The sequence below is a fragment of the Mirounga leonina genome, unplaced genomic scaffold (genome assembly GCF_011800145.1).
Source record: "Mirounga leonina isolate KUSES-001 unplaced genomic scaffold, KU_Mleo_1.0 Mir_82, whole genome shotgun sequence".
NCBI lineage: Eukaryota > Metazoa > Chordata > Mammalia > Carnivora > Phocidae > Mirounga > Mirounga leonina.
In genome coordinates, this window is record NW_023270825.1 from 8,206,501 (window position 1) to 8,222,218 (window position 15,718).

Here is a 15,718-nt window from a genome sequence, read left to right on the forward strand (position 1 = left end):
GGAAAGAAAAAGAAAAAGGAAAAAAAAAAAAAGCATGATCAGGCTGGTTAATAGAGCCACACTCTAGATTTTGGGCCTATTTTGGTTTGTTAGAAGAAACTGCCTCTCAAAATTTTAAAGAAAGATAAACTTATATATATACAAAAATAAGGGTAAATACGACGAAGGGATGCAATATGACTGTAAAGATGAAAATTATAAAAGATTTTATAAAAGGAATTGATAAGAAGTTGGTTGAAAAAAGAAAGCAGAAAAATTAAAAAAAAACAAAAAAGGAGAGATTGTGATCAGGCAGGAGACTAGAACAAAGCCATGCACTAGAGATTTAGGGTATATTTTGGTTTTGTTAGAAGAAACTGTATCCCAGAATTTTAAAGAGAGAACAAATTACATATACAAAAAATAAGGGTAACTACAATGAAGGGATAGAATATGACTCTAAACCTGAAAATTAAAAAAGATTTTAAGGAATTGATAAGATGTTGGTTCAAAAAGGGAGAAAGAAAAATTTAAAAAAAAAATAGGAAAAGGAAAAAAGTTAAAAAAATTAACTTGGAAAGACTAAAGAATCATGGGGAAGAAAGCGATGAATTCTATGTGCTGTATTCCCCTAGTGCTGGTGTTCTGCCATTCTCATTGATCAGTAAACTTGGTCTTGGCTGGCTGTTCTTGCTGATATTCTGGGGGAGGGGCCTGTTGCCGAGGTACCCAAATGTCTTTGCTGGAGGCGGAATTGCCCTGCCCTTGCCGGTCTGGGCCAAGTAATCTGATCGGGTTTGCTCTTGGGAGCTTTTGTTCCTGCAAGCTTTCTGTACAGCTTTGGAGGCTGAGAGTGAAAGTGGCGGCCTCCCAATCTCTGCCCTGTAGGCGCAGAGAACTCGGGGCCCCACTCCTCAGTGAGCCTCCAGAGAAAAGCTGTCAATCACTACTGTCTTCCCCGGTCTCCGGCCACTCTCTGTGCTCACCCGGCCTGTGACCGAGTGTTTCTGTCTCTTGCACCCGACCCCGGGTGGAGTCTCCAAACCCAGCAGATCCCTGTGGTGGGCTCCCACGCCGCTCCTCCCCAGGGAGGAAGGGGAGTCTCCCTGGATCTGCCGCTTCTTGGGTCCTTGCTGGAGGAGCAGTGGCCCGACTGTGCCGCCCATCACGGTTTATGGCAACCTCGAGCTGAGAGCCTGTGCCTTGGCTCTGTCTCTGCAGCCGGCTTCCCCGCTCCGATATGTTGGAGCTCTGCCACATTCAGGCACCCCCGGTCTTCCTGTGACCCTGAGGGTCCTGAGACCACACTGTCCCGCGAGGGTTCCTTCCCCCGCTTAGCCACTGGAGCGACGTCCCTCAGCGGAGCAGACTTCTAAAAGTTCCGATTTTGTCCTCCGCAGCTCTATCACTTGCCAGCATCGGCTGACAGAGGCCCCCTCCCCCACTGTCTATCTTCCCGAATATCGCCTCGGATTCACTTCTCTGCACGTTCTACCTTTCAGAAAGTGGTTGCTTTTCTGTCACAGAGTTGCTGCTATTCTTTTCTTCGATCTCCTGTTGAGTTCGTAGGTGTTCAGAATGCTTTGATCCTTATCTAGCCGAATTCCTGGGCCCAGACGAAATTTAGGTCTCCTACTCCTGCCATCTTGCTCAGTATTTCCTTTAATTCCTTTTAAAATTTAATTCCTTTTAATTCCCATTTTAATTCCTTTAATGATTTCCTCACTTGATGTTTTTTGAGTTTTTTAGTGGTTTCCTTAGTTCCTTTAAGCGCTTCCCATATTGACCTTATCAGTATTTCCTTTAGGTAATCATTAGGCTTTATTAACATTTTTCCTCTGGAATTGTGATTATTATGATTATAAGTGCATTTGATCAAAATAGTATAAATATACATTTGAAAAGCTAAACGTAAAAATTTCTATTGGAAATTTTTTTTTTTTAAGATTTTATTTATTTGAGAGAGAGCAGAGAGAGAGAGAGCACAAGCGGAGGTCGGGGGGGAAGGGGCAGAGGGAGAAGGAGAAGCAGGTTCCCCGCTGAGCAGGGAGCCCGATGTGGGGCTCAATCCCGGGACCCCAGGATCATGACCTGTGCCAAAGGTAGACACTTAACCGAATGAGCTCTCCAGGTGCCCTGGAAATACATTTCTTAATGATGTGGGTAGATGGTTTTCCCCCTCTTCCCTGATTAGTTCATGTGTCCATAAACGAATATACTTACAACTAGAATTTGATAGGGCTCATCATAAGTTTCACTGTAAGTTTTTAAAATAGTTACAGGCTCGAGTCATAAATAAGTAGATGAGAATTGAAGGGATTTTGTAGTAGCAACATCACTTAGTTCTTTGACTTTCTTTGAGTGTCATGCCAAAGATATGTATAAGATAGGGAAAGACTAGGAAACTTACTGCTGGTGCTTCCTGGAGATTTTTATACCCTAGGCAGTGCACAAAGGAGGATTCAGGAAGGGAAAAGATAGGCCCATTTGGCGAAGTGGGAGGACGGAGATTGTACAAGGGAATATGGGAGAGGAGATCCAACATGGTGCCACTGTTAAGTACTTTTCTCAGGAAGGTCAGTTTTAGAACAATATATTTGTGAATTGAGGATCTGAATGTGTTTATCTTAAAACCACCCATGCCCATGTACTCTTCAGAAAGTCTGTAGGATTACACAAACAGCATGAAGAAAGCCTTTTAAAGTAGTGGCCTCCAATGATAAAATGTGAGCCAGTCTAAATATCAACATTCAGTATTAGGTTTGTAGACAAAGAATTATGATACTGCTATTCACTGTTGTGTGCAGAAAGTACCTTACATATAAACTGGCATTTAATAAATATTTGTTATTTTAATTTATAAAGTACGTTGTCAAAAAAAAAAGTATGTTGTAAAGAAATGCACTTAATTATTCTATTAGCTATATTTACATCCATTCTATCTTCCTTTTGTTGTAGTCTGGTTTCCTTACCACACCATTGAAATTGTTCTCAGTTGGATCACCAGTACCCTAAATGTCAGAAAATCGGGTGGACGCTTAAAAACTTTGGCCTCTTCTTGCCTTTTGATGCACTGCACCACTTTTTAATAATTGTCTTTCCATGATTTTTTGGGATGTAAGGCTTTTTTGATTTTCCTTCTACCTCTCTGTTTGCTTTTTTCTTTCTTTCTTTTTTTTTTTAAAGATTTTATTTATTCATAAGAGACAGAGAGAGAGAGAGGCAGAGGGAGAAGCAGTCTCCCCGCTGAGCAGAGAGCCCGATGCGGGACTTGATCCCAGGACCCTGGGATCATGACCTGAGCCGAAGGCAGACACTTAACCATCTGAGCCACCCAGGCACCCTCTGTTTGCTTTTTTCTAGTTTACTTGCACGTTCCTCAAGTGGGGCTCCATGCCCAGTGGGGAGCCTGATGTAGGGCTGGATCTCACGACCCTGCGATCATGACCTGAGCCGAAATCAAGAGTTGGACACCCAACTAACTGAGCCACAGAGGTGCCCCCAATTCTTAATTCTTAGATGTTGGTGTTTATCAGGACTCAGTCCTAGGCCTCTTGTCATTTAACTCTGCATAAGTTCCCAGAGACTGTTTCTTCTCACCCTAGGGCTTCATTGACACTCTGGATTCATAATGCCCTTCTCTATCTTCAGCCCAGATGGCTCTCCTGACATCTAGACCAAAATATCCGGCTGCCTCCTGGACATCTCCACCTAGATGTTTGCTCACATATACTCTTTGGAACTCAGCTCCTGAGCTTCCCCTAACCTGCTTCTCCAGGTTTTTTTTCTCAGTAAATGGCACTGCTAGCTAACCAGCTGCCCAGGTCCCTAACCCAGAAGTCATTCTTCATTCCTTCTTTTCTTTATTTCTTGTGATGCCAATTCTACTTCCTAATATTCTACAAAAACCTGCCCACTTCTGACCTCAGTGTCACTGTCCTCGCCAAACCAATTTCCCTGGCTTCTCTTACTCAGAATGACCTTTTTGCCTGAATTTTGCTTTCCTCAATACATGGTTGGCTTGGTAGTGAAACTGGTTCCCCTCCAGTTTTAATCTCATCATGGTGCCCTTGCTTAAAACGTTTCAGGGGCTTCACTTTGCTCTTGAGATAAAAGTCTGACACTTTAACATGAATTACAAGGCTGTTTGGATTTCACTCTCCCTTATCTATGTGCTTTATCTCTGGCTCATCACCCTAGCACACTATACTAGAGACTAAAGCAGCTTTTCCTTTTCATAAAGTTTTGCGTCTCAAATATGTGGGCTTGCACTCTCTGACCTCTGGTTTCTTTGATTCCTTCCACACACTGTTGTCTCTGTGTGGACCACTTTGCTTGGTTAACTCTGTAGCCTCTGGCCTCACTTTTAAATAGCTCTTCCTCAGGTGTCCTGCCTTAGATCTCTGGGTTAGGTTCTATTACGTGCTCAAAAAGTACCGTATATTTCCTCTTTCATGTAGCTCATCACACCTTAATTACGTGTGTCTTTCATGGTAAGCTATTTTGTAAACTTCGTGAGGACGGGGAGTCTTTTTATCTTGGACTCTGCTCTGACACACATATATGAGCATATTCAGCATCTTTGAATAAGTTAACAATTTTGAGTTCTTGTTCCTGTGATTTCAAAATGCACTTGGTTTTTCTCTTTAGTGTCTCAATGAGATCCTGGAGTCGGCAGATGCGCCTTTAGAAGTCACTGAAGGATTCATACAGTCAATTTCTCTGTCAGTTCCATGGGGCTCCTTGCTACAGGAGAATTGTGCACTGGAAGTGAAAGGGCTAGAAATGGTCTTCCGGCCTAGACCCCGCCTAGGTAGGTGTGTTACATGTTTCTCTTTTCTTTGTTTCTATTTGTATTCTTCACAGATTGGGAAAGTAACCTAATTGTATTAAATTCAGTATTTAATTTATTACTTAGCATTGTATTTGTGAGATTTTCAGTAGATAAAAATACTAGGTCTTGGGAGTGTTTGATTTTTACCTTTAGAGTTACTTTTGCCCTATTTATCCACAGGAACTTTAGTATACTGATGATTTGGTTTAATTATTATTTGTTACTGATTATGTAAAGTGACTTGTATTTTAAAGTTTCAAAGTATTGTGCCAGAAACCAAGGAAATGCTTAACCATTGATGGAGAAATGTTAAAAGGACAGAGGACTCGGCTTGTAGGTGTTCTCGTTGGCCAGATCTGGGAATAATGACAATAAATGGATTATAACACTTGGAATTAAAAACAACTCTAAGTCCATACTGTTAAAAATAAGTAATCAGGATGTAAGGGAGGCAGGAAGAAGGGAAAGCTCTTTATTGCAGTAGAGTATCTACTTACTAGAGTAGAAAAAATGATAGACCATCACCATGTTTTTGGCCACTGTGGTAAAAAAAAAAAAAAAAAAAAAAAAATTGATACCGGTGGTAATCATCAATGAATGCTAACCCCATTTGGTGAAAGGTTGTTGAGGAGCTTGATACTGAGATGTATCGACATACCTCCCATTGATGACATATTATTTACAGAGAGAAAAATGTTTCTTTCACAGTGGAGGAAATTGAGAGTCACCACAACAACCCTAGTGGTCAATCTTAATCTCATCAGTAGTGGGTCAAACTGCCATGATGTGTGTCCTGAGTGATGGCTGAAAAAGGACACATCATATATATATTGTTCGTGTTAAAAGTGCTTAATTTGAATCACAGCATAAGGAAGAAGGCAGACAAATCCAAAATGAGGGAAATTCTATAGACTAACTGGTTGATACTCTTTAGAAGTATCCGTATCATGAAACACAAGAAAAGTAGAGGAATTGTTCCAGATTAGAGAAGAGTAAGACATGAATAACTGCAGTAGATAATTCTGTGTTTTTGTTTTTGTTATGAAGGATATTACTGGGACAGCTGGGAAATTTGGGTGTGGAATGTATAGAGTGTTACATTTCTTGGGTGTGTTCATGTTACTGAGCTTTTGCGTGGTGTGTTTGTATTCTCAGGAGTTATCTGCTGAAGTATTCAGGACTGAGTGTCATGATGCCTGCAGTTTACCTTCAGATAGATCAGCAAAAGGACAAGAGTGTGTGTGTATTTGCGTGTGTGTATATAGTTGTGACGAATCTAAGGGAAGGCTACGCAGTTGTTCATTGTACTGTTCTTTCACCTTTTCCTTAGGATTAAAAATTTTCAAAAGAAAAATTGGGGAGGGAAAAGCTTTAAAGTAGTAGTAAGTTATTATTTATAAGTGTATCCGTGTGGTAGCTTTAGTTATATGTATGCCGTTTTCTGATGTATCAAACATGTATATAGTGCTTCTTGCATGCCAGATGCTGTTGTGAGTGCACCAATATTATCTTACCATAGCTCTTTGAAATAGATACGGTTTGTTGTCTTCATTTTATGGAGCAGGACATTGAAGCACAGGTAGACTTGTCCAAGGTCATAGCTAGTTAAGTGGAAAGTTGGGATCTCAGCCCAGGGAGTCTAGTTCTGGAGTCCATGTTCTTAACCACTGTGCTCTGTTATAGCTCAGATTTTCTACCTTGGAGTATGTGCGTGCGTGCGTGCGTGTGTGTGTGTGTGTATTTTATAAGCCAATAGAGTCATGATCTAAGTCATCTTAAATTCTGAATTTAAATTCTTTGACAAGTGATGTTGGTCAAGATATACTTGAAGAATGACAATTCTAAGTGCTGTCTGGAACATCAAAGTTTAAATTATGCTTTTACTAGAATTAATAGCACCTGTACTTTGAAAATTGGTAGTCTATGCATGGAAATCCTCCTTGATAATGGCATTTAATTAGCAAGAGTATTTTGTTTTTAACCATGATGGCTAAAATAATATTTTCTATGGAAAGTCAAATATTCCATGAGAAGGGTTTTTAAATTCCATTTTGGAAGGCAGTGATTCTAGTAATCTGTTTGTTTTGAATAATGGAAGGAAGTGTAGTGCAATTCTTTGATAAGGGATGATCTGGAAAGGGTTTTTCCCAGTTCATGGATTCCTCCAAGGATGTTCTTCTGTTTTATCTACATTTATACTGACCTTCTAAAGCCTAGGTCAGAAGCCACCTCTACCAGATTTCTGTTAAATTCTGTCTGTGGGAAGAATTAACTTCTTGATTTAGCTGTCAGTGTTTTCTGTTGACATTGCGTAGTTGCTTACTAATTCTTCTTAACCACATCTCATTTCTTCCATATATTGTAGGCTCTCAGAGGGCAGAATTAATCATTATTTTTCTGTCCCCTACAGCAGGGTCCGCTAACTATGGCCTGCAGGCCAAATTTGATCTGTCATATTTTTGTAAATAAATTTGTATTGGAACACTACCGTACTCATTCATTTCCTTATTCTCTCTGGCTGCTTTGGCACTAGAGAGAGAGAGTTGAGTAGTCAGGGTAGAGGCTCTAGGGCCTAAACTATTTACTATCTGACCCTCACCAAAAAAATTTGTTGACCCCTGTTCTACAGTATTTTGAACAGTACCATGCATGCATTAGATACTTGTTTAATGAATTCATGAATTAACATTTGACAGATACATATCATTTAATGAGAGCACGTCTCTGGACTTCTTTCTGTGATTTTTTTTTTTTTTTCTTTTTTCTTCTCCGTTATTGTAAGGTGATGTTTAAATCTCAAGAGTAATTTCTAGAATACCATATGCCTAGGTAACACCCTGATGTTAAATATCTCTTGGAGGGTTAAGAATATATTTCAAATGTGGCATTTTAAGAAATTGCTTTGTTGTAATTATAAGAAGTTATTTAGGATTAATCTATATCTTCTGCAGCAACTGGTTCTGAACCTATGTATTGGTCAAGTTTCATGACCAGCAGTATGCAATTGGCAAAAGAATGTCTTAGCCAGAAATTAACAGATGAACAAGGAGAAGCATCGCAGCCTTTTGAAGGACTTGAAAAGTTTGCTGAAACCATTGAAACAGGTTTGGCATTATGGAGTATTTTCAAAAATTTTAGTTTTTTTTTTTTTATTAGTAATTTAGTACCTTTCTTTAGTAAGCCTTGTATAAGGAAAATCCATTGGAATGATTTTTTTTTTTTTTAAAGGCATTACTGTTCTTCAGAACTTTAGAATTGAGGTTATTTTAAATATTCAATTTAATTTCACGTCCTTCTGTACCCTATTTTTTTTTTTTCTGTTTCCTTTATTATGCTTGTGTAATGAAGGGTTTAGAGGTCAGCAGAGAGTGTTGGGCATTGCTCAGGTATCTGTTAGGTGCTCAGTAAGGCAAAATGTTTATTACCAAACTCAAGATTTTGGGATTTTTAAGGAAAGAAATACCAGTTTATTTTGTAAGTTCTTATTAAGCTACTATATATACCTTTCATTAGAAGTTTTTATTTAGTATACATGTGGTCTCATATTGATGGTTACCTGTTTACTCTAGTACTAAGAAGAGTAAAAGTCACTTTTATAGACACTGTCTTGAGAATTGAACACGTGCCAGAAAATTCCAAAACTGGAACTGCACTTGAAATTCGAATAGAAAGGTAAGACTTCTTATATCTGAGAATAAATGACCCTATTCTTTTTTTTTATAAATAGTAAGATCTGACTTTCATTAGATTTCATGATGGTTTTAGAGGTTAGAAGTGATGCTATTGAGTTACTACATTGTATGTTTTCAGAGTAAAGCTCTGCTCTCCAAGATACATTCTAATCCCTTTATTGAAAACTTAAAGTACCATTTGAGGTATAATTATATATAATACTGTGTGGAATTCAAAGCAAATGATTCTTTTAGTTAATACCAAATAAAAATCATGAATATGTGAGTGCTGCTAAATTTAAGGCACTCCTGTTGGAGTTTTTTCATACGAGCGATGTCCTGTTTTGGCGTGTCTCATTAATGCGAGGGGCTTCTTTGCCTTCCTGTGCTTGATCTGAGTGCTGCTTTCACGAGAAAGGCTAAGCCTGCAGTTTTCTTTGAGAGGATTCTGTGAGAGTATCTGTGTGATAGTAATTTACTTAAATAGATAGAAACCAGGACTTAGTTTTCTGTGTATGCCCACTTGGAGCCTTATAAACAGCTGAGCGTCGATTTGAGGTGGTCACTTTTTTTTTTTCCTTTTGGTGGGCAGCAAAGCAAAGTTTATTGAGAGTACAGTAATGTACAGATAGTACAAAGCACCCAAAGAAGGAGGGGACCCGAGAGGGTTGCCCTTGAGGTAGTTACTGTTCACCTGTGTCTTAACGTGATAGAAATAGGCAGAATTGCACTGAGCACCGAAGACACTTTGTATAGGGAACTTTTGGGGACTTTTACGAAAATTTAAGCAGATATGTTATGGTTTCTGTCTTTCATAAAATTACCTATTAGTGAAACAGTTATTGTTAGCAGATTTTTGAAATTAGGTTGTGTTACCTGAAATGGTATATTAAAAAGTATCTAAAATCTCACGCATGTAGAACTACATTCTGTATTTTGTTGAAAATGAAGTGAGTCATAAGAACTCATAGAATAGTCATAAGAATTTAAAAAATGTCATTCATTGCAGACTTGTGACTTGGAGCCAAATGCTGTCCCACTGTTACTAAGAGATGTTTGTGAGGGAGCACAGGAGTTGCTTTCCTTGAGGCTAACTTTAGGAAGTTATTAATCTTTTCTCCCAGTTTAGGAGCCCCATAAAATTATCCTTCTTGAGGCTGAGGTCTCTTGGTGAAAACATTTCCTGTAGTAAAGCACTAATGCTGACCACATTCTAGGCATTTTCTAAGTGCTAATACTTGAAAAACTCTTGACCTTAAAAAGCTATGTGTGTTTTAGACTTGCAAGTAGGCTTTCTTAGGAGTTTTATGCCAGCGCTTTTTGTTTTGAACTTTGAGAACTGTCTACTGTGATGAAGCTGCTGATGAGGCCTCAGGAATTAATGTGCATCAGCCCACAGCCTTTGCTCACAAGTTACTCCAGCTCTCCGGAGTATCTCTCTTCTGGGAGGAGTTTTCTGCGTCAGCAAAATCTTCCCCAGTGTGTTCAACTGCACCAGCGGTAAGAAAAACAAAACGAAAAAACCAAACATTAAATCATAGATTTTTAAAAAGTTTAAATTAGGGGCGCCTGGGTGGCTCAGTCGGTTGAGCGTCCGACTCTTGATTTTGGCTCAGATGATGATCTCAGGGTTGTGAGATCCAGCCCAGCATCAGGCTCTGCACTGGGCATGGAGCCTGCTTAAGAGTCTCTCTCTCCCTCTCCAAAAAATAAATTTAAAAATAAAGAAATAAATGGTTTAAAGGAGGGCTATTAAATTGTGCTAGGATATAAAATACGTGTTAGTTTCCATCTGATCTGGAAGTTAACACAAATATTCAGTAATGGAGACCCACATTTCAGAGTTTTTAAAATACTCACATTTATGATTAATGCCTTTCCTACCAGGGTATAACATTGGATGCTGTGTCTTGTAGGAAAGTGGTATATTAACAACTAATACCCTTTTATAATAAAAACAAAAGCAGTGTTCACATTTACCTTACATAATGTATGGCTGAAAACTTACAAATCATATCTTAAAGTTTTATAATTAAGGAACTTTTTATTAATCCTTTCTAAGAGTAGAGAGTCCTTTTATAAATCAGTCCTTCCATAATTTATCTTTTACATTATTTCAGATTTTCATAATTATAGAATGTCTACTATGTTTTCTTATTGCTGTGATTTGAATAGATGTGCTTTTTTCCATAAAGTCCTTTTCCATGATTTGCCTTTATTACTGTTGTGTTTCATGCTAGCTATAAGACACTGGTTTATTCATTGTCACATAGTACAGCTTTTCATGTCAAATATTTTACTCTTCTTTTTTTTTTTTTTAATATATATATTTTTAAATATTTTATTTATTTGAGAGAGAGAGAATGAGAGAGAGCATGAGAGGGAGGGAGGGTCAGAGGGAGAAGCAGACTCCCTGCCGAGCAGGGAGCCTGATGCGGGACTCCAGGATCATGACCTGAGCCGAAGGCAGTCGCTTAACCAACTGAGCCATCCAGGCGCCCAAATATTTTACTCTTCTTAAGTTGACATTTGTTTTTTGCATTTTGGTTTATTTATACTAAGATGTTCTAAAGAATTACTTTATTCTTAATTGCCTTATTATAGGAAACTGAGCCAAAGCTGTCACCTAGCTGGAATCCCAAAATTGTGTATGAGCCACACCCACAACTAACTAGAAATTTACCAGAGGTAGCGCCTTCTGACCCAGTGCAGATTGGAGGGCTAACTGGTAGGCTGGAGTTGAGTCTCACATTGAAACAGAATGAAGTACTTCCTGGAGCTAAGGTCAGTATTTGTTTCATTTTCTATAGTTAAAACAGAAGTACAAGTATTCTTTAATGTGTGCAGTGACCCACCAATTGGCCACTGTGGGTTGTCCTGTAACTAGGGTGCCCTCTGTCCTGGAGTGCGTGTTCGTAATCTCAGCTGGTGCCTCTGTCCTTAGGTGTCAGGGCCTCTGCTCAGGCTCAGGTATTAGTACTGTCTCCTGCACTCACTTTCCCCCGTTCTAGCCGTTCAGAAACATTCATGAGTTAATAAATTAGGAATTTATTAAAGACTTTCTGTCATCATAACTTTCAGTTTAAAGGAGAAGAATATGGAAGTAAGAAGTTGACTATAGAAGGTGTTTAATTGTATGCATGTAAAAATGCCCACCTAGATGTGTTTTGAACGGAATGACCATTTTTATAGTTGTACAATGTTTATGAAAAGAGATTGATTTTTTTTTTTTCTTCATGATGTCTCATGGCTTTTTGAACACCCTGTAAAGACAACTGCACTTGGTTCTTAGGGAACAGTATTGAACAGTCTGCTGGAGAATCAGGAAGCCTATATTTATTTAGTCTGTTAAAAATGTCTTTGTGAAGTGTTATTTTCAAACTTTGAAAACTAATTTTCTATATAATCTCTGTAAAATGTAGTTTAAATTAAGAAAATATCAGGATTTGTTCATCTGTTTACTCACTGGGCTAACTAGCTGTAGATGTTGGAGTAAACTGGATGCTGGGCCCTATGCAGTTTCTTGGGTGAGATACAGAGAAGAGGGGAATACTGTCTTTGCCTTAATACAACGTATAATAAGGGGTATAGACATTGCTGTGGGGACATGGAAGAGGAAGCAACTGAGTACTCGTGCATGCACATAAGATTTTCGGACGATTGAGGATCTCCAGCAATCCGTCCTTGGATTGGCACACCTGGCTACAGTTAGAAGCAGAGGAAGGTGATGATCAGAATGCCAACCTTCCTGTTGCTGATTACTTCCTCTCCTTTGTTTACCGCTCTGTCCTACTTCAGGTGGTACGAAATCCTTTCACCAGATCTTAAGCCTGTTCATAAAATAACAGGAAAGCCCTAGGTCTGTTTCAGCATGACAGGGAATCCCCTGAGGTGCTAACTTCCTTGGGGAAACTAACACACCCATGCCTCTGCGGAATGCATTAGCTATTTCTTGAAGAAGGAAGAACCATGGCAGTCACTTTTATAGTTCTGTTTTGATTAGCTAGTCCTCAACATCTGTATACTTGATCTTTATGCAACCTGAACTTTTGCACATTAGGTGTTGATTTGTAGAAGTGCCTTTTTAAAAAAAATTTATTTTATTTATTTAGTATTATTATTTATTTATTTAATTTATTTGACAGAGAGAGACACAGTGAGAGAGGGAACACAGGCAGGGGGAGTGGGAGAGGGAGAAGCAGGCTTCCCGTTGAGCAGGGAGCCCGATGTGAGGCTCAATCCCAGGACCCTGGGATCATGACCTGAGCTGAAGGCAGATGCTTAACGACTGAGCCACCCAGTCTCGAAAGTGCCTTTTCGATGTTACTTTTGGACATCTGTGTATTAGGTGACAAGTGCACATCTGGAATTTATAGCATGATGGCATTGTTTGCCAGCCAGTGTTTGATATTTGGAGTTATTACCATCCTTGTCTACATGGTAATTTTTGTGTAGTAACTTGAGTTTGAGTACCTTTTGTTCTTATTTAATGAAAATGAAGGCTAAAGTTCTAGATATTGAGAAACATAAATCCCATAAACTTAATACTGTGTAGACAAAGATGGCATTGGTTAGGGGTGCTCAAGTGTCAGATCTTTAGTCTCGCCAATGTTCATTAGATCCACAGGTTTTCCAACTGGGATCAAAATGTTATGAAAGTTTTGGGGGGTGCTCCTGGGTGGCTCAGTCAGTTAAGTGTCTGACTCTTGATTTTCGCTCAGGTCATGATCTCAGGGTTGTGAGATTGAGCCCTCGCTCAGTACAGAGTCTTATTTGAGATCTCTCTCTCCCTCTTCCTTTGCCCCCTGCCCCTTGAATGTGCATGTGTGTGCTCGCTCTCTAAAATAAATTTAAAAAAAATTTTTTTAGTTCTCTGAGATGGTACCCACCCCAAATAGTGTGTCAGCTTGATAGCTCACATGTTCAGTTTTAGCATATACTTTCAGGAGTGTATAAGAAAATAGAGGAGCTGTATGTATTGAATTTATAGACATTTTGTTTAGTTACCGTCATATTGAGTTTGAAATTATTTCAGTTATGTTCTGTTTTTTCTATTTCCAGAGGAAAGTAAGAGCTGCTTTGTTCTTTGTATGCCAAATTTAGAATGTACAAATAATATTTCTATGAACATTAGAAGTGAAACTCTTGATAATCCATCCTAATAAAGGTCAGAGATTATGTTTTCAATACTAAGAAATTTAAAACCAATTTTTAAATATGGCTTGTAATCAGAAAGATTTTCCCACTGTCCCCAGCCTAAACTCCTTGCTGATTCATCGTCTGGGATGGCAGCTGTCAGCAAGGAGCTCCAAAACACAAATCCACCGAGAGCCATATCATGGGAGGAGTGAGGGCTTCCCATCTAGGTCAGCCTAGGTTAAAATTCTGGCTCTGGGTCTGTAGATGGCCTTGTGCAGATCTTTATGATCCCGTGTCCTCGTCTGTAGAACAGATGCCTTTCTAGAATGAGTGGAAATGTAATAAAAGCATAATGCCCCAACACTCAGAAAAAGGTGATAGTGAGGATTGTTATTATATTCTCCGATAATGGAAGCTTCTCGGCATTACTATGTAATATTTTTTTGTTTTTAGAATCAGAAGAAATTTGTCCAGCCTCCCCCCCCCCCCCCGGAAGATACCATTTTGCAAATATAAATGTTAATTGAATTTTAAAATTGCGAAATGATATAAAGATAATAGGAGTGTTAGCATTAGCCCTAAGAGGAGGTGAGTGAAAAGTAAGGCAGGCATACTCAACTTGTTAGAATGTGATGTAGAGGGCGCCTGGGTGGCTCAGTTGGTTAAGCGACTGCCTTCGGCTCAGGTCATGATCCCGGAGTCCTGGGATCGAGTCCCACATCGGGCTCCCGGCTCAGCGGGGAGCCTGCTTCTCCCTCAGACCCTCTCCCCTCTCATGCTGTTTCTCTCTCTCTTTCTCTCAAATAAATAAATAAATAAAATCTTTAAAAAAAAAAAAAAGAATGTGATGTAGAAAATAGAGTAATTGTTTTGTCAGAATATACTCCATAGGAATCAGGATGAGACCAGCTGGGGCTTTTATTTCCGTGAGGAAAAATGGACAAAGACTTGGAAAAGAGCAAGGCAGTCCACATGAGCACCCACTTCGTAGGCATCTCTGCCGTGGCCTGCGCTTTCCTGTCCAGCAGAGAGCAGGCTTTGTGGAACCTGCCTGCACGTGTGGAGAGGCACCCTGTTGGTAGGGAAGGGCCTCACATGCTCTGTTAGGGAGGGTTATCCATGTACGAACTTGGGAAAGCCAACTTTATTTGCTCTTGGCTTGAATCCCGCTTTGAGGATTATGATTCGAGTCTTCAGATCCTGTTGGGAATGAGTTCTGTGCTGCGTCTGTCTTCATATTCTTCCTACTGACTGTGACTTGAAGCCTCCTCACATACCTGAAATAGTCAGAAAACTCAGAGATAAAAACAGGACATTGGACTTGCCAACATGGAATTTTGCAGGGGGATTTTCCCCCTTAGAACAACAGTTTGGTGGCCTTTAAGTCTTTCATTTAGATTGTGTGAATTAGTGGAGGGAATCTTAGGTGAAGGAATCCAAGACTTAAGTAATCAGTCATTAAAGTGTACTGGGATTTGTGGTGATGAGATTTTAAAGAGTGTTTATCCTGAATGGCTTTTTTTTTTTTTTGAAGTTGGATCTTGATGGACAGATAGACTCTATTCATCTATTCCTGTCACCAAGGCAGGTGCACTTGCTTTTGGATATGTTAGCAGCTGTTGCTGGACCAGGCAAGTATGGCAATAGGCAACTCTGTTACTCTTTTTGATTATTAAAAACTTTTTAGATTCTGTGATCCCTAGCTAGTTGCTTAAAGCTACTGCATAGCTCTGATTAATATTAAATAGTGGTAGTTCTGCATTGACTGTGGCATGAAGTTGCCGTTGGTATTGGACAAGTGGGTTTTGGGAGAGAGATGATTGATTAACCCCAAATTTAATTACTGTTTTGCTTTCCTTTCTATACTTGTAGAAAATTCTAGCAAAATAGGGTTAGCTAATAAAGATAGAAAAAACCGACCCATGCAGCAAGAAGAGGAATACCGAATTCAGATGGAATTAAACCGGTATTATTTGAGAAAAGATTCCCTCTCAGCAGGTGTATCTTCAGAGCAAAGCTTTTATGAGACAGAATCCGCTCGTACACCTTCTAGCCGTGGTAAGCGTCTGAAACAATTGACACTGGATTCCTACAA

General features: G+C 39.3%; 1 protein-coding gene across 4 annotated transcripts in view; it reads left to right on the plus strand.

The window, feature by feature from the left end:
• ATG2B (autophagy related 2B) overlaps positions 1-15,718 on the plus strand; it is an 82,447-nt gene that overhangs the window by 16,101 nt on the left and 50,628 nt on the right. For 3 of the 4 annotated variants that reach the window (XM_034992822.1, XM_034992821.1, XM_034992820.1), the window contains exons 2-8: positions 4,630-4,792; positions 7,765-7,917; positions 8,383-8,485; positions 9,822-9,984; positions 11,089-11,268; positions 15,158-15,254; positions 15,496-15,681. In XM_034992822.1, the coding sequence (XP_034848713.1) occupies positions 4,630-4,792; positions 7,765-7,917; positions 8,383-8,485; positions 9,822-9,984; positions 11,089-11,268; positions 15,158-15,254; positions 15,496-15,681 (1,045 nt within the window). Of the gene's footprint in view, positions 1-4,629; positions 4,797-7,764; positions 7,918-8,382; positions 8,486-9,821; positions 9,985-11,088; positions 11,269-15,157; positions 15,255-15,495; positions 15,682-15,718 lie in introns of those variants that run through there. The other variant, XM_034992823.1, reaches the window with a different exon arrangement.